This window comes from Vicugna pacos, chromosome 5 (genome assembly GCF_048564905.1).
Source record: "Vicugna pacos chromosome 5, VicPac4, whole genome shotgun sequence".
In the NCBI taxonomy this organism is placed as follows: Eukaryota; Metazoa; Chordata; class Mammalia; order Artiodactyla; family Camelidae; genus Vicugna; species Vicugna pacos.
This window is the reverse complement of record NC_132991.1, coordinates 50578758-50602847: the sequence shown is the minus strand read 5'-3', so window position 1 is coordinate 50602847 and position 24090 is coordinate 50578758. Positions and strand designations below refer to the sequence as shown.

The following is a 24090-nucleotide window of genomic DNA, read 5'->3' as shown; positions in this document are numbered from 1 at the left end:
AACACTCAACATTTATTGAGTGTGTCTCTGGGCAAGGCACTAGACAAACAGTGGTCAATCACTCCTGGTCTCTAACCAGAAGAGCTGGGGAAGAAGAGACATATACCAACAGGATGTCTTAAGTACCATAAGAGAGATGTAAATGAAATGCATTGCAGGTTCAGAGGAGAGCAGAATACTTTCTTCTGATGAAAGTGGGAAGAATTCCTGGCAGAGATAGCATTTAAAATGCCACTTGAAAATGGAGAGAATTTGAAAGGGGACCGAGAAGGAATGGCATCCCAGGAAGCATGACAACATGAACAAAGTGACAGAACTAAGCAAGTATGTATGTACAAGAAACGGGCAGTGCTTCATGCAGTGAACTTTTCTAGAGCAACTACTAGGTGTAAGGGAGTGCCTAAGGAGCCAGAAACAGAAAGAAAAATAAGATTTGGCTTTTGCCCTTGAGGAATAGTTCCATTTAACTTATTTCTTAGAAAATGTGAGTAAGAAAATGGTTTTCAGTTAAGCTTGAGGATGGTGATGGCTGCTGAACTAAGGTATTGGAATTGTATTCTATGGCAATGGCTTTGGTGATGATGATAATAATGCTTAATATTTACTAAATCCTTCAGTAGTCTTTGCACTTTAAGAATTTTTATGCATTAATTCCTTGCAGTCTCCTCATGAGATATGATTACTGTTTTATTCCCGCTTGTCAGCTGAGAAAACTGAGGCTTAGCAAGTCAATTAGTTCCTTTAATATTACCCAGCTGGTAAGTAGCAGAGTAGGGATTTGAACAGGTGTCCTGGATTTCAGAGTCCATAACTCACTAAGGGGAGCCATGGAAGGTATGTAATAGGAAAATGATTGCTTTGAGCTATCCTTCTTAAGAATTCAATTGACTACAGAGGGAATATAATGATTAAAGTGTTATGCTAGTGAATAGCTAATTAAAATCTAAATGGAGATGATGTGTAATGAGTATAAAAAGTGGAAGGAGGTAAGAAACAGGTCATAAAGATAACTAACTTGATTTAGGGGCAAGGAAGAGGGTACAGTCAAATACAGCTTCAAGTTTTAGGGTCTGTAGTGCTTGGGAGACTCAGGGTGCCAGGCAGTGAAACAAAGACCACCAAAGAAGGAACATCTCTTGAGAAGGTAGGGAGAAGCTGGGGTGAGTAGTTTAATTTTGTACAAATTGAAGTCAAGGTGCCAATGAAATACAGGTAATGAAGGGGTCCAGCAGGTGGCTGGAAATACAAAAGTTAAGCTTGGAAAAGAGATACGGGATTATATTCTCCCAATGGTACAATGGTCAAGGAGAACTGATAAAGGACTTCAAAATCATAGTTTTATTAGGCTGGAGAAATCAGAACCAAATCATAGGATTTGTGAAATGAAGGGATAGTTTTAAAAAAGGAAAAAAGGAAGTATAGACCACTCTAAAAGGAGTTAAAATTTATGAGAAAAGACAGAGTAGACTAAGGCTAACAGGAATGATGAAAGTCTTCTTTGTTTTCCTAAGAATGGAATGAAGTAAGATGGTGACTAGAAATTGACCCAACATTACAAACTGACTATACTTCAATAAAAAAGAAAAAAAAAATGGTGGTGACTGATGGACTAAGATCTTGGAATTGGTGGCACTGCATTAACTCAAGGGCACACGTGATGGGTTAACCAGGTGAGGGATGCCTGGTGCCTCCTTCAGATTCATCCAGACTCTTCCCATCCTTTAGATCACCACTTAAATGCCACCCTTCTGCTAAGCCTTTATCTCGCCCATAGTTTTCCCCATAGAGCTTAAATATTCCGCATCCATTTTACCTACTGCTGTCAGTACATACATGCATGGACCAGTGGTTCTCAAACATCAGTGTGCTTCAAAGCACCTAAAGGGCTGGTTAAAACACAGATTGCTGGGTTTGTGATGAAATCTGGGAATTTGCTTTGTTAACAAGTTCTCAAGTGATGCTGATGCTGCAGGCCTGGGGACCACAGCTCGTATGCTACTGAACTAAACTAAGGACCTATGAGAGGTACAAATAATTTGGGAGCTTTAGGATAGGCTAGTGTGCCAGACTAGTCTAGAAAAATATTCCAAGAATCAGGCATGATTTAAGGGCATGCAAAAAAAAAATGGAATATTTTGCCTAGCTCCATGAAAGAAAAATGTTTCAAGGGAAGCATCAGCATATCCCTACTGAGCAAAGAGTTTTCTTAAAAGAGGTCAATCATGGGTATAGATTTTTAAAAGTCAAATTAAAAATGAAGTGAAAACCACAGTGGTGACTATAATTTTATTTTAATCATGAAGAACTAAATATTAGATGAGCAAGAAGTACACAATTGTTATTTGGGGGAAAATAAGGATAGAGCTAGCATACTATGTTCCATTTAGAGTCCTATGTTGTTATTGTTCATAACAACTGAGGCCTGGAGATACGCACCATTTCTAAGAGCTGGTCTTATAATTACCTCTTTGATTGCCACATCTAATTATTCCCTTAGGTTTACCTGTTCCTGATAGTTACCGTGCAAATCCGACTTAAGTAGATATACCAAATCTCTGTGAGTGGTGGGTGTAATTTGCTCTGCACGTCACTAAAGTGTTGACCATGGTTGGCAAATATGCTAAATTGCACAACCAAAGGTGCAAAATCCATCCTGACATTTGCAAACATCAGTCATTTTGTTTCTTTTGCTAGTCAAACTCCCACTAAGCTAACGCAACAGTATCAGTGACAATCGGCTTAGCGTGAACAAAACAGCCATTTGATCATAGCCACACTATGTAACTTAGATGTATCAGAAGCCTTATTCTGATCACATTGTCAGGCCACTAGATGGAGAGTGAAGTTAGTTAGATATACGAATAAATGTATCATTTTAGTTCCAAGCCTACACAACTGCTAATTTCACTGTGATGATTCTCTCATATAACTGAAATTAGGTTTTTGAGTTGAAATGTACAAACATCCCTGTTAATGTTATCAACACCAAATTACCTGCTTTAGTCTTTTTGAATTATACGCTGTGAATCTTTATGTAAAACCTAAAAAGCCACAGAAAAGAAAACAAATTTTCTAGACCTAATGGTATGCAAATAAATTATTCTGGACTAGCCGAATATAAATAAAGTTCATATTTGAGAACACATTCTTTTTTAAATAAAAAAAAAATTTCAGAGTAAAGTTTTATTTGCCCACCTGGAAAAGGAAAAAAAAATCCCCTTAAGTCTTAAAGGATACCAAAAATTCCAAATTGTTATGGTAAATACAAATTTTTAGAGAATCGATTGCTTTGTTGGAAAGGAGAGGTGTATGTCAGATTATTTGATTTCATTTTTACCATGGCTGAGTGGTAGTTTCTGAGTAGCTGGGAGATCCTCAGAAAAATTACAGAAAAGAAAGTAACTTGTCAGTCTCTTAGGATATATTTGGTTCAGTGTCGTCAGAAGGTAGTCTGTCCTCTCCCTGGAATCAAGTTGCAAACACTATCCTCAATAGTAATTAGAGCTAAGCGGCAATTACAGGACGTATGATTTGTTCAGATGCACTGCCTGTCGCCTGTTTCCTAGCACCACATTTCACAGGAGCACCAGGTTGAAATGATGGAATTATTTTTCTCTCAATGTAATACCTCGTAGAGTGCTCGAATGCAGAAGTGAACGTGGATTGTAATCTTAAAAACGAAGGTAAGCCTGGCTGACTGATCAGCATTTATACCTCAGGGAGCTTTTTCATGAAGTATATGACAAAAATGTAAACCAGTAAAGATCAATTTTAGAAAAAGGAAAAAGTATCAGGATTAGAGCAAATAGAATTTGCTAATTTCTTGACTCCCATGCCCAGTATCACCTGGGTTTTTCTAACTTGTTTTTATTTAAATTCTAATACTGGATCACTCTGCTAAGTATAATAAAGATGTGACAGACTTCCCATATTTCCTTTGTCTTTATGAAATACAGCTTTTCTTTTGAAGTGTGTCTCACATTTTTGCTAAGTGAAAAAAAAAATGAGATTCATGTTGAATCCAAGTATATTAGAACTCTTTCTCTCTTTTTTATTCTCTTCAGGAAGTATATTTAAGCAGACAGTACATATACAAGAATTCACATTCAGACTGACAGAATTGTGGCTGATAGCCTGTAATAAAACTGAGTGACGTGGGTGATTTGCACTTTTGTCACATGATTTTTTATGCTAGGTATATTTAAAGTTTTTAATGTTCCATCTAGTTCAGGTCAAAACTCAATGGCTTCATGTTTATTTAGACCCTTGGGCATAGAAATCTCTCTGGAAACCAGGTAAGTTTAGCTGCTCAAGAGGGAGTATTGTCTGTTATGAGGATAGATGTATTTTGTATGTATACAGTAGATATTTGTGAAACTCTCATTTTTATGTTGATATTATCATTTTTGTTCCCCTCATCTAAAAAAAATTGTTTTTCTTTCAATTTTGCCATGTTTTAAACATGAGTAAATATTACTGTTAAGAAAGAGCTTAGAAACTGTTGGCACTAGGAAGTTGTTTTTATCCTGTTGTCCCCAGTGAGATTTCAGGTGGTTTGGGAAATACTGAAAGAACATCACCTTCTTTTATTCCACCTCATTGGTGGATTAGGGGTGTAAACAATGAGGGTTCAGTAGACTCTTGCAAAAAGTGAATAGATCAAAGCAAATGTGCATTATTTTTCCCAAGGTCCTAGAGACTGTAATGTGGGACCTCTTAGCAGATGCTGTTGCTCAGTGTAATTATCACTATTAGGCTAGTACCTGATTTTGGAAGAAATTTTTTTTCTAGCCCTGGGTCCATCATTGGCTTCATTCTGTGTATTTACTTTATCATGGAATTATTTACCCCTCAGCATCATTTTTTTTCTAATGAAAAAAAAAGCCACGTAACAGTTTAGAAGTCTACTTAATATAAGTAAAAGCACCTTGTGCTCCTCAGTGAAAAGTTATAGTATTTGTATAACCCAGGACAGTAATGATGAATTTCTGTAAAAATATGTCATTAAGTTCTATGGTGGATTTAAGTTCTTAACTTGCCCTACTCTGTCATGCCGATAGCAGATACTACCTTGTGAGCACATATAAAAACAATCCCCAGTTGTTGCAACTGACATGATGACTTGAGACAGAACTGAAGATATGACCTTAATTTAATTGTTTTATCTTACCACAGGGACAAACTCTTCCTGATATTAGCAAAATCTTGCTATTAATCTTTTGACTTATAGAAGCAAATATTAAAAATGAAATTAATATGATACAGTTGCAAAAGAAGGCAAATGACAAATTTTATGAGTGCTTTCTAGTTCCCTGGCAGTATTGTGGTGAGAGACAGAGTCAGAGACGAAGAGACGAGAGAGATGGATAGGCACATACACATACAGAGATCAAAAGAGACAGAGACAGAAAGATGCTAGAGACATGAGAAAGTCAAGAGACATGAGAAAGACAGAAAAGACAAACAGGTGATGGGGCGGAGACTAAGGAGACAGCAGCATAAGAGAGGCAGAGAAGGGGATGTTAGAGGGAAAAAAGAGACACAAGTCAGTCAAAGTTTGGAAATAGAGATTGTGCAATTTTGGAACGTTGGATTCTTTTTGCATTTTCTTTAACTGAAAACACACTCTGTCATATTAAATGCATTCAACACCAGGTCCATTTTTATGAATATTTACTTTCCATTTGTGTCCTTTAAAGCAAAGAGAGCTTAAAAGGCTATTTGAAGTTCAGAGGAGACCAAGAGTCAAAATAAATGTCCTTCTAAAAGAAAATATTTCCATTCCTTTGTTGCCTTATAAAGCAGATCATTGAAAAGGAAAATGATGAATGCTGTGATTAAATCCTCTCCTTTCCATGGGGCTCCTTATTAAAAATCATTATGTCTTTGACTTCTGGTGTTCACTAGGGGAGTGAGGAGGAGTCATCTGGGAAGCCAAAGAGAAATTCCATAGGGAAAAAAAAGTGTAAAGGTACAAGAATGAACATGCTACATAGAGACATTTGCAGTGTCATTTGCGATGATGAATCACTTCCAGTAAGGCGAATCCTTGGGCATTCACTGGCGGGCCTTATCTGATGCTGGTTTGCATATCACTAGTGTCCCAGAAGCTGCCTGCATGACTGAAACAAGCAGCATCAATTTCTAGGATGTCAGGACCATGGCAGAGTTCCAAGAAACCAGGCCAAGGATTGGCCGTTCTGTTCAGTACCCACTAAAGACTCTCAGGGTACAAGCATCCCCTGGGTCACAGTACTCTCCATGTCTCTCAGGATAAGGGTGACATCATATTGTCTCCCAGTTGCCCAGCTCCTTTGTTTGAAGGAGTTAGATGCCTAGCTTAATTAGGTTGTTCCTGCTTATACAGTTTTGCTCTGCTCTGCTTCATTCTATGCAGATTTCTGCCATACAATCAAAGATTAAAAAGAAGAAGAAGAAAATCATAGTAGGAGTGAGATGTTAGGAAATTCCCAATAAGGCACATTGGTGCTAATTGTAGTCCAGTATGCAAAATTCAGCCAAACTTAGCACTCTTCCTTTGCTCTCCAAATCCCCCTCACCCTTTTCCCCTTCCTAACACCACAATCTTCCCATTACTCACAACTTTTGCTCACCCTACCCCTGACATGGCCAGATTAGTCACTCGTACCAGGTTTCCACTGGGATGGAATGGTGGCTTTCATGCTGCTTACACGTAGCCTGGGCTGTCAGTGGGAGCCGTCTCTTTTGCTTCTGGATGAAAATGGCTTCTTGACTGATAAAGGACCAAGACTGGCCTTGTCTTCAATGGTCACTATAATTATAATACTCCATTAGAATTGTTCCTGAATTCTCTATAGTACATTATAATTATGGTGGCCATGGGGTACACAGGCAAAAAGGGAAAAGGATTTGAGCACAGTTTTTAACTGTTCTCTTTATTCCCAAATTGTGTTTTCTAGGAGCCAATTCCTTTATTTTTTTCTTAACATGGGTAACAGCTTTTGCATAGCTTTGAAATGTTAAGCTAATATTTAAGCTAAGGAGACCTCTTTTCTGTACCAAAGTGGGAGTAGAGAACACCAGCAGAGCAAATTTAAGTCTGTTTCTTTAAATTGAGCAAACTTCTGGGAGAAAAAGATGTTTTAAAAAGGACCATTAAGTAAATCACTATTCTTTTCTTTCCCCTTCTTCGGTTCTTAAATGTAAAGAGAGTAGACACTGAAGGCAAGAACTGAAATCCGGTGAAACTAGGAGGCAAACACTTTGTGTCCTGAAGCTAGAATTTCTAGCAGCAGCTGAGTGTGTTGACCTCCTGAGTTGTTGTGTGTGGCCCCTTCAGTCTGGCCCTTCCTGTGAGCTGCAGAGGAGAGAGGCCTAAAGACAGAGCCAGAGGCCTCAAGGCCCTGCTGCTTTGATCTGTCCCAATAGGTCAGTAGCCACTGCTTGGGAAAATGTGTCTTTTCTGATAGCATTTTTGTTGCAATTCTGATAGTACTTGAGTATAAAAACCACTGACTGAAATGTGTGTGCCTCCTACTATGAAGCTGTTTGAATTAGTTTTATGGATCCAGACAGTATGGTTAAAAGCATAGTTTGAATGAGTTTTGTTCTCTTTTTTTTCCCCCATTGGAAATATTAAAACAATGATTTAAAATTAGGTGTTACAATCAATCTTCTGTCATTCTTTAAAATGGGAAGAAACATTGGCTCTTGGCCACATTGACTTTTCTCTTTCATTTAATTTTTTTTTCATTATTCACATTAATAAAACCATTAAAATAAAATTCCTCACTTAAAAATAAATACTTCTAAATTTCAACCTAAATATTAAAAAAAAGAGTCCAAATATTAATATACTTACATTTTTAAAGAAGATAAAGAATTCAATATATGATTTTTATACATTTTATATTGTACTGACAAATGTTCAAAACAGTGTCTCCAGGCAATGAGCTCTAAATTGATTCTACCATCAGTCAGGTACTGTGCCAGATTAAGTTCTCCTAATCCCATTTTTCTCATACAATATGAAGGGTAGATTCTGAAATTATGTTTATCTCTAAAATTTTATGAAATATAGTTCCTCTAGAAATATTCTACAGTTAAAGAAACATACTTGTTGTCTTTCCTAGGAAAGTTTGTATTTTCAGGAAGGTTTCTGAAATAAGTCATACTGCTATTAGGTCCCTAGCCTGCTATAAAAGGAGAGGGAAGAGTGCCTCTGTTTGTAACCAAAAGAGGCTGCAGACCTCATGAAAGCATCTTGACGCCATAGGCAGGAGTCACCGGGCAAATGTAGCTCAGGACCATCTCCCTACGTCTTTTTGCCAGAAAATTTCGTCAGGCTACTATGACCTCCCAATCCAGTCTTGACCTCAGACAATTTTAGTAAAGCTCTGTCTGCAGATCATTTTGGCTTCTCTAAAGACTTAGTAATTTAGGAACGAAGCACATGACATTCCCTTTTGATAAGTCAGGTGTATTAAAAACTATTTCAAAAACCTTGACAAAGCGTTTGTTGGAACCCTGTTTCCCCTTCTTAGAGTTTCCTTTTTTGCATGCTCATGCTTAATATCGGGTTACAAGTGAAGAAAACTGTAACAAAGCAAAAATTATTTAGATTTAGCTTAAGGAAGACAATCAGTTCTCAAGACTTTTGTGTGTGGGAACCAATTATCTTCTTAAATTTCGAAATTCTCAGATTTTTCAATGCTGCCTTCAAAAAGAGTTGCAATTAATGAAGTATGTCACATGTTTAATCAAACTATATTTTGTACTGTATAGTAAATAACTCTTACCCATTTTGCAGTATTTAAATATAAGAAACTCAGTGCATGAGCAAAATATTCAGCTATAAATTAAGCACCACTGGGCTATATGTATTCTATTGCCACACATCCAAAAAGCTATCCATCGCCTCATAGTGAAAGATTTATCATTTTGTGTAAAAGCTGGCATATTACTACCAAACCCAAAGGACATTGTGGCTTAATATCTATCATGATGTGGCTTCACTGCTGTTTTTTGATGCAGTACTTCATTATTGCTTATAAACTTCAGCGTGGTATGCAGAATGATTTATTTTTAAAGGCAACATCCTGCCAGGATGCTGCTGCTGTCAGAGCACTTTGGAGGGAACCCTGAGCTGCCCTAAGGGGGATTCAGGCACAAAACTGCCAATTGTTAAGATTTTATAGACTCAGAGTTCTAGATACACATTTTTCTCTTTGTCATCACTGGATTCTATGTCAGTCTCCTCTATCCACTTAATGAAATTCAGTAAGGAACATCAGCATTAAAGGGAACTTTTATTTTCTCACAAATCATTTTGAGCAAAATCAAGCTGGCAATAGAAAAAAGAACTTGAAAAGACATTTATCCTAAAAATATACAAACTTGACAGTATTCGAAGATGTTCTTCTTATTGGGGAATTTTGCCTATATGTGTCAAAATAGTTTACTAAAATTAATAACATTGAACACATTACTTTTTTTAAATTTCTATTAAACTATAACCTATAGGAAAGTACATATATCATAAGCACATACCTGTGTAACTAGTACTAAGATCAAGTAAAAGAACATCTCTAGCACCCTAGAAGTCCCTCTCATGTTCCTTTCCACCCCCACCCCATCCTACCCTTTTTACAAGAATAGTCACAATCCTACCTAACAGCATAGAATAGTTTTGCCTCATTTGGTATGTTAAAGAAATAAATAAATACAGCATGTTGATATGCCCCTTTATTTTAGTTTTTTCTCAGTATTACATTTACAAGTTTTATTTGTTGTTTCATGTAATCATATATCATTTTTTCTTATTGCTATATTCCATTATGTGATTGTTCTGTTGTGTGAAGATATTAGAATTATTCTTTCTATGATTGATGGGTAAATTGGCCAAATTCCAGTTTGGGGCTATTATATATAGTCTTGCTATGCACATTCTAGTATGTATCATTCTGTTAAGTGTATATTTAGACGTGGAATTGCTGAGTCATTAAGTATGTATATATTCAGTTTTAGTAGACATTGCTAAATAGTTTTTCAATGTAGTTGTAACAAGTTACACTTCAAATAAAAGTTCTAGTTGTTCCATATCTTTGTCAGCACTTGTTAATCTGTTTTTCTTCGCTGTAACCATTCTTGTGGGTATGTAGCAATATCTCATTGTAGTTTTAATTTGCATATCCCTGATGACTAATGAAGTTGGGTGCTTGTTCATGTGTTTCCAGGCCATTTTACTTTTGTGAGGTGTTCATTCAAGTCTTTTGCCCACTTTTCCTATTGTGTTATTTTTTTCTTATTGATCTATAGGAGTTCTTTATTCTAGATTCAAATCCTTTATCAAAAAAATATATATATAGTGAATATCATCTCACACTCTGTGGATGGTCTTTTCATTCCCTTCATTGTGTCTTATTCTTTCATTCTTATTCTTAATAAAGTATATTTATCAATCTTTTCTTTTTTGATTAGCACCTTTTGTTTCCTATTTAAGAAATCTTTGCTTACTCGAAGGTCACAAAGATGTTCTGCTTTTCTCTTTATTGTTTACTTTCTGACCTCAAAACACTAAGAATTCCTGGGTGCCTAAAAAGGTTTTAAATTTTAATACATTCCATTTTTCTATGATTTTTGTTTATGCAGTTCCCTTCACCATTCTCCCATACCCACCTCGCAAAATACTAAACATTCCTTAAGGCTTAACAGATAGCTCATTTATGGAGACATTTATGAATCTATCTCCTAACCAGATGTAATCTCTTTCTCTCTTGAACCTCAGTGACATTTTGTTGATAATATATGACCACTGACATATCCTGCCTTTTAGACATACTGATGGATTTAGCTATTTATGCTCTCCAGGGATATGGCATAGTGTCAGAGGGGTAGGAATAGTTCATAACTGCAGTAACTGACGCTTAATGAACACGTGCTATGTGTCAGGCACAGAGTCCTTGTACAGAAAAATCTCAAGTCCTATAATGCAGATACTCTTATTTTCCCCAGTTTATAGAAAGAAAGTAGAGGTATAAAAAAGTAAAATCACTTGTCTGCGACCATATAAGAAGAAAGTAGTGGACCTGGAAGTCATCATTTTCCTCCTGAATTGGGGCTTTTAATGTGTATAGAACAGCATTGCCTGTAGCATCATGTTTATCCCAGAGTGAAAAGAAAAAGGAATGATACCTTCTCAAATTGAGAGTAGAAATTATATCTGCCTAGACATTCACAGTTCCCATTAGTATATTAAAAGCTCCAAGATGTTTTGCAGAAAAGAATCATTTTAAAGTTTGTTGAAGTCAGCATTTTCGATATGTATTTGATGACAGAATCCTTTTCACATAACAGCTTTACAAATAGCCTACTTTTTAGAATGATGGCATGGGCTTTAGAGTCAAATAAACGGGAGTTTGGACCCAGGCCCTACCGTATACTAAATGATCTTAATCTCTCTAAGGCTTACCTTTACTGTACAATGGAGATAATAATACAAACTTCACAGAGTTGTATTATAATTTAATAAAATAAAGGACACAAATCACTTAGCACAGTACATGGCATAGAACAGACTCTCCTTAAATGGTAGTTGTTATTATTTTCTTATCTTCTCTTAGTAAGTAAAATAAATTCTGTCTGATTCAATTTATAATCCATGTGACTGTCAGCACTGTGCCTTGTACAACTGGTCCCCCATAAGTATTTACTGAATTAAATAATACTATTATATAGGAAGGTTATTTTTAGATAAATACATTCTTATAGAGCATTGAAAAATCTTATTTCAGTATTACTGCTTCATTAAGCTCAAATGAAAGTTTCAAGTAATTCCCAGATGCAAAGGAGATCCAACATTTTAAGTCTCTTAGTTTGATGGTAAAATGTTTCTATCTACAGCTAGAGAATGTGTCTACATAACTGAGGTGTTTTCAGGTATCCAATGTGGTTACCATAGCATAGTAGTAAAAAGCAGAATTCAGAAGTGAAATTGCCTAGGTTTGAATCCTGGCTTCTCCACATATAAACTGTTAATTGCATTCTTATGGGACATGGACACGTGGTATTTCCACGGTGAGAGTGATGACTGTTAGATCTTTGGAGTATGCGTATTTGTTCAAGTGTGTTTAATTTTAGTACAGGGAGTTTAATAAATATATACACATCAAGTGATATAAAAAGCCTTATTTCCAAGCAAGGTGGAGCCCTATTATGACTTGATTTATTACGACATATTCAAGATTATATCCTATGCTTTGAAGCAGAAATACATGTAGGAGATATCTTATGTAATATTGCCAAATAGTACAAAAGACAAAGGTTGGCTCTGTCCCATGAGGATAGCAATGTAATGGGAACATTATACCACCCTTTGTGTTGAAATAGCTGCTTATTATATTTTCAGTCTTTTTTTTTCCCTCAGTGAGTCCTTGAGCTTTAGAGAAATTAAACACCCTCTTGCAGGCTGCAATGCATTTTGGCCAAATTTCTGTTTCTATCTCCCACTGGCTCTCAGGCATCCCGAGGTGAAGAGAAATGTTTCCCAGGAGCAGCAGCCAAATCTGAATAAGGTGACAGGGGGATCAAAGCCCAAAGTAACCTGTGCAAAAAATGCAGTTTATTCCCACTCATTTGCCACTTGCAAGAATGCCCTTTGAAGCAATCGGTTTCAGAGACGCAATATTAAAAAGCAGATTTTAAAAGCGAAAACAGCAAGGTTGAGGTGAGGGAATTGATGAAAGCATAGTTTATATTTATTCAGAAGATCTACTAGTACTTTAAAACAATCTGTGTTTAACATGGCAAATTGTCTGTCATTAAAATGCTAATGAAATGGTAAACAGCTGCTAAGTTTTTTATGCTAATGAATGGTGGCAGCTAAGTAGTTCCCAAGCCTTGTCTTTATTAGCATAGAGATTTGATTGGGTGAGGGGGATCATTGTGCATTCTGACCTTTGTTGATGGAGCAATCTGTTTGTCAGGTTCCATGCTGCATTCTGTTTGATTCGAGTTTTGTTAGTACAAAGTGACTCTTTCCAGGCTCTCAGGGGCCATGTGCTACTGTGCTATCAAAGCCACCATTGTGGGCTTAGAGAAAGAATTTTGCTTCACTTTGGGAGACCTACGATGGCAAAATAATTATACATTTGTTCATCAGGCATGTTAAAAAACAAAATTCAACTGAGTAAATTTTAAAGATCTAATTGGCTTTATTGAACAATTCATGAATCAGGCAGCATCCCATCTAGTGAGTAGAGGGGAGCTCACAAGGGAAGCTCTACAGAAAGGGAGAATTTTTAAAGGCAATACAAGAAAGTCATAAACAAAAAGGATTATTTCAGGCTTAGGTAACCTACCCGTAGGGGACAGAAGGAGTCTCTGTGGCAGGCTACTTCTTCTTCGTTTGGGGGACTGAGAGAGCCCATGTGACCAACCGCCTCATTGGTGCTGACCAGAACATTCGACACTGACCGGTTAGGATTACATTGCTGGGGGAGATGGTAACTGTAGTTAGGTTAGATATTAGCACAAGTAACTCCATTTTAGTCCTTTTGTTTCTTTTTTAACAAGCAGCTTTAAGTAGAATAATTCTGTATACTTTTTAGCTTTAGACCTTTAACAATTATCATAATTTTAAATAGTAAAAGGCCGTTGGTCTAATGTAAGAAATATCTGTTTTTCAATTTAGCAAAGATTTTAAAGCAAAGTTTCTAACATAAATAGTAAATGCCCCTGCAACATTTGACATATTGATATAATACATCATCTTGGATCTGCAAGCTCTGAAGTTAGCAATAAATGTAATGTTACCTCATTAGAAGAATAATGTGTAATTAAATGCAGGGTGGTTATGTGTATGCTAGGCTGAGATCAGAGTATTTACTTTGGCATCAGAAAAAAAAATTACTGTTTGACCTATACCTTTGGTTGATTCACTTTTTACTGAGCCCTACTCCATATTCCCTAATGGATGGGCTGACCTCAGGACTTGTCATTACGGATAAATGCTTCAGATGCCCTTCACTTTTTTTCTGTTTTTAGGATCAATGTAAATGAGGTATGACAGTCCATTCAATACGGTTGCCAATAATGTTCTGGAATATGATGCAGAGTTTTTTAAGGAAATTCATTACTAAAAAAAAAATGTATCATTGAAATAAAAATTGTAATTATTCCAGGACACTGTGAAAGAACATTGGAGCATTTTCCCATGCTGTTCATTTCTCCTAAAGCCAGCAGGGGGATTTTAGCCATATAATTATTTGTGGTCTTATACAGGCATGCCAGGAGAAATCAGAACCCTTGTACACTGTGAGTGGTAACAAAATGGTTCAGCCATTTTGGAAAATAGTCTCGAAGTTCTCAAAAGGTTGAGGCATACGACTACTATATGACCCAACAATCGCCAGTTCCACTCTTAGGTATACACCTAAGAGAACTGAAAACATATCACCACACGGAAACTTAGAAACACATGTTCACAGCAGCATTATTCATAATAGCCAAAAAGTGGAAACAACCCAAATGCCCATCAACTGAAGAATAGATAAGCAAAAGTGGTACATCTATAATGGAATATTATTCGGCCTTAAGAAGGGATGAAATTCTGATAGATGCTGAAACATGGATGAACCTTGAAAACATTATGCCAAATAAAAAAAGACAGTCCCAAAAGACCTCATATTGCATGATTTCATTTCAATGAAATGTCCAGAGTAGACAGATCTGTAGAGACAGAAAGTAGATTTGTGGTTGCCAAGAGCTGGAGGTGTTGGGAGGAAATGGGGAGTGACTGCTAATGAGTATGGAGTTTCTTTTAGGGATCATGAAAATCTTCTAAAATTGATTGTGGCTCTGGTTGCACAACTCCGTGAATATGCTAAAAATCATTGAATTGGATGCTCTAAGTGGGTGAATTGTCTGGTATGTGAATAATATCTCAATATACCTGTTATATATATATTTTAGAAGGGGCATGCCAGAGTCTGTTTCCCAGAAAGCCACCTCACCAGCAGTTACTTATCGAGGCTACCAGTAAAGAATGTTTGTTACTAGAGAGGAATGCTTTCAATCTCCTGCAGACAGGTTAAAATTGTTAAAAGGATAGCTGCTAAAACAATACCAGTCTCCTTAGAAATAAAAGTTGAAGTCAAAACTTCGACTCTAACTCCTCCCTGTCCCTGTCGCCCCATATCCTGCCCCTATCGAGGCCGTAATCACCCCTTTTAGATTCTCTCACTCTCCAATGTCCAAACAAACTAAGAGCAACTTCTAGTTTGTATTTTAGAGACCAAATTGTTTGAGTCATAATTTTCTTGGGAGCGGACAGTGACTGTAAGAGTCCATGGTTTCCTCCCCTTGTAAAAACCCTCTGATTATTTCTGATTTGCATAAAACGTTCCTACTAGCCCTTCAATAACTGTGAATAGTAAAGAGCATCTGGCTTCAAGAGGCTCCTCCCCTCCCCTCTCCTCCGTTTTTGACTAGTGAGAGGCAATGGTTGAACAAGAGGATGATCTCATTCTGCCCCACCCGCCAGCAGGATCTGTGTACCATGTGTCTCAGCAGAGTCTGAGCAGCTCCCGGCCTTTGCCACAGGGAAGCATTCTGCATCACTGTCTTAGACAGTGAGCAAGAAAACCCCTTCTAACTACTTTCTCCTCCTGTGCCATTTGCTTACTTCCAGCCTAACTCTCTTGCCTGCAGGTTGCCACTCAGCAGTCTTGTTTTTGCAGCGTAGGTTGGGGAGGGAGATGGATGTGAGCAGGAGACTGAATTCATTTTTGTTTTGTTCTTGGCAGGCAGTACATGCCACACTACTACCCTTCCTGCTCTTGTGCGCACGCCTACCCTGATGATGCAGCCTTCACTGGACATCAAACCATTTATGTCTTTTCCAGTGGACGGTAGTTCTGCTGTTGGGCTCTTTCCAAATTTTAACACAGTGAGTAAACGCATTTTTATTTTATTTATGTTCTCTTTAATCTCTGTCTTTCATTATCATTGTGAATAGGCAATAGATGTAGCCTGTCTCCAAGTGTGTAATTTTAGACCATATATTGGATATACTGCTCAGCTGTATTATGAAAACTAAGGCTTTGCCCTTGAGAGTTAGTCCAAACAATAGCCACCATATTTATTTTATAGATATTTCCACAGGTGACTTTTCACCTGTTGCTTTGTACAGTTTTGACAGACTTTTCAGTGGCAAAAGAACCCATACCATTTCTGGGATGCTGTTCACATGCTCATGAATACAATTTAAAGATACCAAGCCACATCAATTTTTCCCTTCTACTAGAAAGAGGGAAAAGAAGTATATACTTCATCTCCCTGGATACATTTTTATTTGGGAGATTTTTTAGATAGACTCTTACACAAACAGAATTTTATTTGGAGGTTACTGGGGATTATGTGAATCTTATTCCATCAGTAAAAAAAGAAACAAAAACTCATCTTAGACTGCATGTTAGTTGTTGGCATGATACTTTGACGTTCCATTTAAAGCATACAATAAATATTAGTGAATTACCTGTAATTATCAATGTTCTTCTGACCTTCTTTTATCTAAACGAAAGATATTTTGTAGGTATGCCAAATGGAGCATGACATCCTTCAGCAATAGAATTCAGCCTAGAAATCAGTCCATGGCCAGATTCTAAGCTTATAGTAAAAGAAAAGTTTAAACAGTTCAGATGATTGCATGAATTATGTCTGTTCAGTCAACAAATATCATCATTTGGGGCATGGTGGTCGACATGAATGATATAGCATTATAGAAGGTGCCATAATCAGGAAAAAGAATTGCATTATCAACACCACCAGACAGTGAGCATCTGAAGTACTGCCAATTATTTCCTTCTGCAGACTTATCTTCTGTATGAAGTGAAAACAGCAAGAGGATTTTTCCTCAAGGGTTGCAAATACAATCTGTTGACAGACCTTCTGTCGTGGCTTAGGCGTCATAAGGTAATTAGAGGGTAGATGATCAGCCAACTTTTTAAAGCACATTGGCCTTGACTTAGAAAGTAACAGTTGAATGCTTTTATCTTCTTGGGGTTTTTCAGACACAACTTGCAGGTGTTTTTTTTTTTTTCACAAGGCCTGAAAAAGTGAGCAGCATTTCTAGTGCAGTGAAGCAGCTCAATAAGCTAAATCACACCTGCCCTGATCACATAAATCTACCAGGAGTGACCACCCCAAAGCACCACATCGTGCCATTTCAGAGAGCTTCAACTCAAGCATGCATGTTGTATCCTCTATCAAAACGTGGGTGATACATTCCAAACATAATTGAATTAAGCTATACTTCTGAAAACATTCACTAGTATTTGTATTTTGATTGATGTATATTTGGAAGATAGCATCTATAGCCACTGCAGAAGTCCAGTCACTGTCAGGGAGCAGTGCTGATGATGTCTCCCACTGTGGTTCACCTCTCTGTATTATTTTTTAACACAAGTAGTATTTATTTCAAAGATTCAAATAAAACATGAACATTCAAAGCAAAATGTGGAAGTCACCATTCCTTGCCTCTGCATAGACACTTACTCCCTGCGCTAGAGGAGAGTGTCCTCAGCATCCTTCCAGTCCCTTCTAGAAGTATGTTATGTACATAACGAATAGGACCCCAATCCCTGTTGTCTTCTCACCGTGGTCATGTGACTATTCTCTAAGTCACTTTTAGAGAATTTCTAAATGTCTTATATATGTCTGTTCTTAAGGGCTATAAAACAAAAATAGAAAGGTTATTTTTGTAAGGGTTTTTTAAGATAAAAATACAGTTTCATAATGGCTTGTTAATGTTGTGTAGGGCTTACAGATGCACTATTTGCCTTTTCGTTTGTTTGTATGTTACACATAGCAATTAACCTTATGATATATTTGAGTAAATCCAAGGAGTAATTCTACGAATAAAATTTCATCATTTTTCTTTCTTAGAGGCAAATAAACTTGTAATTTTCAAGTAAATTTTTTTCATTAACGTGAAAAATATAGCAAAGAACGATATGAAATAATCATTTCATCCTCTCTATATTATATATCCAAGGCATTTATTGGACAGAGAGTCCTTCTGGAGGTGTATTAAAAATTAAGTCATTGCAAGTGGGATCCTCCATCATCTTGTAAATGAATGAATTGATGGGATCATTGGATTACCTGTGATTTTTCACTAATTGGCAGTCTCAGTTACTCCAATCCTATCCCTACAGACTTTTCCATTCCAGTGTACAACTCACCCAACAGATTTCCTAGGGCAATTTCATAAGTCATTGCCCACATGTTTCTAGGAAAACAGTTTTACATCACTACTAATAATTACACTAGATTACTGTATTTTGTGATGTTTTACATTCTTCAAAAGACTCAGACCTTAGAACATTTTAGCAGACCATGATTATTATTCCTATTGTCTACACGAGGAAAGAGCCTTAGAACAGGAAGAACTGAGGACTTGAATTAGACTCTTCTAACTTCAAAACTGATGTTCTGCCTCTTCTGTGTCCTTGGCTCTTTTGGTCCCTGTCACCTCCCACCGCATCCATTGTGAACAAAGCTCAGTCAGAAATCTTTTGTGCTCTTTTCTGGCAGCATGATAGACAATTTTTCAGCAGAAATCATTAAGTAGAAAGAAGATAGGGATTTTTTTAATGTGTAAAACAGACCTCTTTAAAAACTTTTAATTTCTTGTTAGCATGTTTTAAAAGTATATATATGCAGTAGTCTACGTGCTCTTTAAAAGTCAATGTGACTGCTACTGTAATCACTTTATTTTTAATCAATTATCAAGGATAATATTAGTAAATGTAAGAAATGAATTTTAACTCATAGTTATTAAGAGAAGAATGAAAATACTGTACTCTGAGACCATAGCTGAAAGTTTTGGAAGTTCAAAGTTTTGCTGTTTTCTTTAAGTGGATTTAAAAATACGTATATAAAGTAATGGTTTCTTCCTCTTTTTATAGTGAAGAGTGATAATTTACATGAGAAACATAGCATGAATGAAATGGGATTCTGTCATTTTCCAAAGGAGAATTGGTAACTGTTCTGTACTAAATTGTGTGCAATGAGGAGACATGCTTCACAGCATTCATTTAGTGGCTATCTTGCCTTTTACTCCTTAACTGACAAAAATCTCTCTCAGTGTTTATGTGTGAGAGTAAGCCAAAAATGCCGAGCAGAATTCGAGAAAGAATTATGGAGAAATATATGAGGGAAAATGGCGTTTGGATCACGGATAATTTATGATGGGCTATATGTCAAGGCTGCATGTCTGGAGAGAACGATGATGTGAACTCTGCTCCTCAGTAGTTGTACTTCACAGAGGGACTGTTTTGAGCCACTTAGAGGCAAAAGACTGTGCAAACCAAAACTTAAATTTGTAAAGATCTTAACCTTTATATCTAAAGCTTAATAGGCTTCTCTGCCTGGCTACTCACAAATGCTCACTTCTACCATGCCCACCTCACCTCCTTCACAGGAGGCCTTCTATGACTCTTCGAGACTGACTTAAGTGTCCATCCTCTGTATTTCCAAAGTACCCCCGGATTACACCATATTCTACCTGATGATCTGTCTGTCTTCACTCGAATATCAGATCCTTGAGGACGGGGGCTGTAAACCTTGGTTGTTTTTATATGCTTGGTGTCTGGCACAGGTGCTCAGTAAAAACTGTGTTGAAGGAGGGAAAGGAGAAAAGGACAGAGGAAAGGGCTCTAGTTCCTTGGTTTTTAATGTTGTGGTCCCTCATCCAGCAAAGAGAATTCCAGCATCTCTGAGCCCTGAGTACGAGGTGATAAGACATTATTTTTATTTTTATTTTCCTGAGAACTGTCATCCTTCTTTCGTCTAAAGGCAATAATTAGTTACCAACTTTTCTCTAGCTGTAGTTCTGGCTTTCTTTTGAGGGAGGGGAATAAAATAAGTGAAACAAAATACCCTAGTACCCCAGAAACTTTTAAGAAACAGAGTAAATAGGCTAGAAAAGGCAAAATAATTAAAACCAAGAAATATAGGCAAAGTGAAAATAGCTACTGGATGTTATAGCGTTCAATAAAGGCCAGAAAGAATTAATTTTTTGTATCCCAATTGAGCTATTTTCATTATTTTGTTATTCACTTTACTTCGATTTGCCAACAGCTCCATGGTAATCCTTTAATATTGTACATGATGCTTTGGTAGCTGCCAAAATATCTACAATTACTTCTCCTATTAGAATTAGATCTCCTATTTCCTTTACTGTGGATTCCATTTTTATCTTCAGTCAACCTGTATAATACTTAGTGTTTAATACTTGGTTTTTGTACCTGGATAATACTTGGTTCTCCTTGATAAGAGACTTCTTCAAAAATCAAATGACTTGCATACTTACCATGATGGATAGTGTCAACTTAATATGATAAAACAGGTCCATTTAGAAGACATACCCACACATACTGTTATGAACTGAATGTGTCCTTCTCCCCAAATTCATATATTGAAGCCCTAAATTCTGAGTGATGATATTTAGAAATAAGGCCTTTGAGAGGTAGTGAGGGCTAGATGAGGTCATGAGTGTGGTGCCCTTGTAATAGGATTAGGGCACTTATAAGAAGAGACCCCAGAGAGCTTTTCCTTTCTCTACCATGTGAGGACATAGTAAGAAGGAAGCCGTTTTGCAAGATAGAAAGAGAACCTGACCATGCTGGCACCCCTGATCTTGAACTTCCAGCCTCCAAAACTGTAATAAATTTATTTTTGTTGTTTAAGCCACCCATTCTATGATATTTTGTTATGGCAGCTCGAGCAGACCAAGATGTATGCAACCTAATATTGTATGCGATGATTAGTAGATCAAGTTTCTTTTTAACAGCCACAAATTAGATACATGCACAGATATGTTTGTGTGACTCTCCAGAGCTATAAGCTATGATCAAGAGCCATCTTGGGACCACAGTCACCTGTCACTTTCTCTGCTGATTTGCAGCATTTTCCATGCCTTTTTATTTCAAATGTCCTCATGAGTCCTACCATATTTAACAATTGCTTCAGGAAAGCACAAGCGTAATGGAGATCACTGATGTTTTAATGCAAGAAGCTCAATGATCTTACTAAGGCTTGTCTGAGGCAAAAAAAAAAAAAAAGAAGCTCAATGATCTTATTTTTGTGAAAAATAATCTGATTTTTATTATCTACCCTGAAATTATGTTTTTCCTGACACATGAAAAAATATGTGGAGCAGAATAATGATTATTTCTAAAGTATAAAGTCTCAAATTGCTATATGATTCTTTGAATCAGCCATGACAAGCTGTGGAATGACCTATATGATTACCATTTATCTTAACATTCTAGACTCTCTGAGAATCTGGGTCATACATAGTTTGGTGATGTCAGTGGATATGTAAATTTTTCTTTCTTGTAGTAGAAATAATAGTATATTTATCAAGGAGATCCAAAATAAAGAAATTGGGAATCAAAAGCACATTGACTTGGCTGTTAATTCATGCCATGTTTCTCATGAGGCGTTACTGTAAGGAAACCTGAAGTAAGCTAGAACATTCAATTTTTTACCTGCTTTTAATGCCTTTATCTACTTAATGAAGTCCTTTATTTAAACATTTGAATAAATATTTTTCTTTTGTTTGAATTTTTCTTTAATTTAAATAAAATACTTTACCTCAGCTGATACAACCCAAATGTGAATTTTTGCCATTTGAGTCTTTTTTTCACTCTAGTAATGCTTTCCTGGCATTAAAATGTTATATATCCTATATTTACTATTATGTCCAGTACCTGAAATGACACATTTATCCCAGTCTAGTAAAAAAAGAGAATATGCTGGAATATGATATGCTTAAAATATATTAATGGGTCATATTCTTTCATATGTTCTACAGAAATGTATAGTATTAAAATATGCCAAGTTGAAACTTCCATGGTTACTCAAATTTGCTTGAAGAGGGGAGGATGATGGCCTATTACTGGACTTAGTTAAGTCAACAGCAACACTCCTCAGATCATTAGAAAAAACAGTGGTTATAGGAAACCTTTAAATGTGGTTCAAAACTAAAGATTTTGTACAAATATTTAAGGATTGATTTCTGGCTAGAAACTTTTACATCACTATTGAACATGACAGAGAGAAAAAATATGTAAACATGACCCCTGAGAGGACAAAAAGCTATATAGTGATCTTTTGTATTATTGTCTTTCTCTCCTCTTCAAACTACAAACATGTCCTTTTAAAATTAAATCATGTCCCTGGCCTTATTCAAAAGTCTCAAGATTTATCTACTAAAGACTGTGTTCAAATATTCCTTTTCTCTACTCACTTTTTTAAATATCTATATGGTGGTATAATTCCTGTACAGTAAACTATGCATATTTCAGATGTACAGTTTGATGAATTTTGACAGATATACATATACTCACTGTTGAGACCCATTTAGAATATGTAGATGTTATTGATATGTATATATGTATATATATATATATATATATATATATATATATATGCTTGTATAATATGTGGTCATATGTGTTCTCTCTCCTTAATTAAATTATTTGTTCAGGGCATCTAGGAAAAGGCATGAATGTCTACATATGCCTGTCATTGTCCTAAGGAGAAGTTACAGTGAATGAGACAGAAGCTGCTCACTGTCTGATAGAAATTACTTCTTCCTCTTGAAATTACTTCTTCCTCACCATGAGATACCAGAGGATTCTGCTCATAATAAATAGTCCATTCAGTTGATAAAAGCTGCCAGGAAACATCAGATTAAGACCTTGATGGACCCTTATGGGGTAAGGGAATCCATGGTTTTAGGAGCCTGTGAAGAGGCATCTCTAGTCCCACCATGCTATGTCCTCTTGCGTGTCCCTTTCATTATTCTAGTCTCAACCTCACATGGCTCTGGGGCCTCCTCTTCAGAGCTAGAGTTTCAAGGATTATGTGTACTTGGAGGGCACACCAGATTTTCTGGCAAGACAGGTCTTCAGTCTTGGCGCTGTCCCAGGTCAGCATTTTTTAAGAGTAGAGTCAACTTGGAAAAAGTGTCTGAGTCAGGCCCTCTTCTTTAAAAATTTACCTTATTCTTAACTAATCTCCAGTTAATTAAAAAAAGAAGAAACCGACAACAACCTTGTTCTTAGCTTCTCTCAATGACCAAGCCCTTTCTGTACCTATGGTAAAGTAGGAGAGCTTAATAAATATGAAAAAGTAGCAAAATATTATTGTACAAAACATTTCCTCTAGCCCAGAAAAGGTATCTCTTAATTGATTGCTTTATAAACATTAATTGATGGTGGTGCTCCCTGAGAAACCTTTATCAAAAGCTTGGGAACCCAACCAATAGCACAAACCTTTTTTTTTCCCTCCCTCTAGATTCTTGTATTCAGAATTAGGTCTCAAATCTCTTTTGGGGAGGGAAAAACATGTTTTGGAATATTCCAGTCCCTTTATTTGTATAGTTGCCATTGAGGGTGTTAAAGATGAACTGGAGCGCTATTTAGCAGTCTGTGAAGTTTTAACAGCTTTGTGGGGCACAGTAGGAATCTTGGAAAAAGACTGTTTTCACAGATTTAGCTGTCAATTTAGGTTTTCTTACTTTCCTTTTTATGTTCTGATGCTTGAAATAAGATGAAAAAATACAAATTGTATGAATAACACGTTATTTTCGTGAAATTCTAATATCAGAAGGTATTAGCCTATTTTAAAGACATTGTACAATGAATTCTTTAACACGGTCACATATAAAATAGGCTACATGTGTCATTATTGTACCCTGTTTGCAGATCAGAAGGTTGAAGAAAATAATCAGTCTTCTCATCTGTTTTGCTAAACAGCTCTGCCACTGAAAAGGAAAAAACAAAACTAAATGTTGGACAAGAAAGAGCTGGTCTTCACCCTGCCGTATCCTGAATTTAAATATGTATATTTTTCACAGATTATTCATGTGGGGCATATTTTTAAGTACCCAATAAATCCTTGTGGCTCCTAAAGTCAGATGGAAAAACTCTGCTTTGCAGTATATTCTATTTAGAAGATAGATTTGTCTTGTCAGTCCCACACTTGTTTCCTCATATTGTGAAGAGTTTCCAGAGCTACATGAAGACCTAAGTGGTG

At 36.4% G+C, this 24090-nt stretch overlaps 1 protein-coding gene across 11 annotated transcripts in view; it reads left to right on the top strand.

Annotated features, from left to right (window-relative positions):
* The window catches only part of ZNF385B (zinc finger protein 385B), a 367671-nt gene that overhangs the window by 268990 nt on the left and 74591 nt on the right, over window positions 1-24090 (top strand). For 7 of the 11 annotated variants that reach the window (XM_072961238.1, XM_072961239.1, XM_072961242.1 and 4 more), the window contains one exon: window positions 15786-15928. In XM_072961238.1, the coding sequence (XP_072817339.1) occupies window positions 15786-15928 (143 nt within the window). Of the gene's footprint in view, window positions 1-158; window positions 325-3493; window positions 3684-15671; window positions 15691-15785; window positions 15929-24090 lie in introns of those variants that run through there. The other 4 variants (XM_072961243.1, XM_006210223.3, XM_015244395.3 and 1 more) reach the window with 4 other exon arrangements.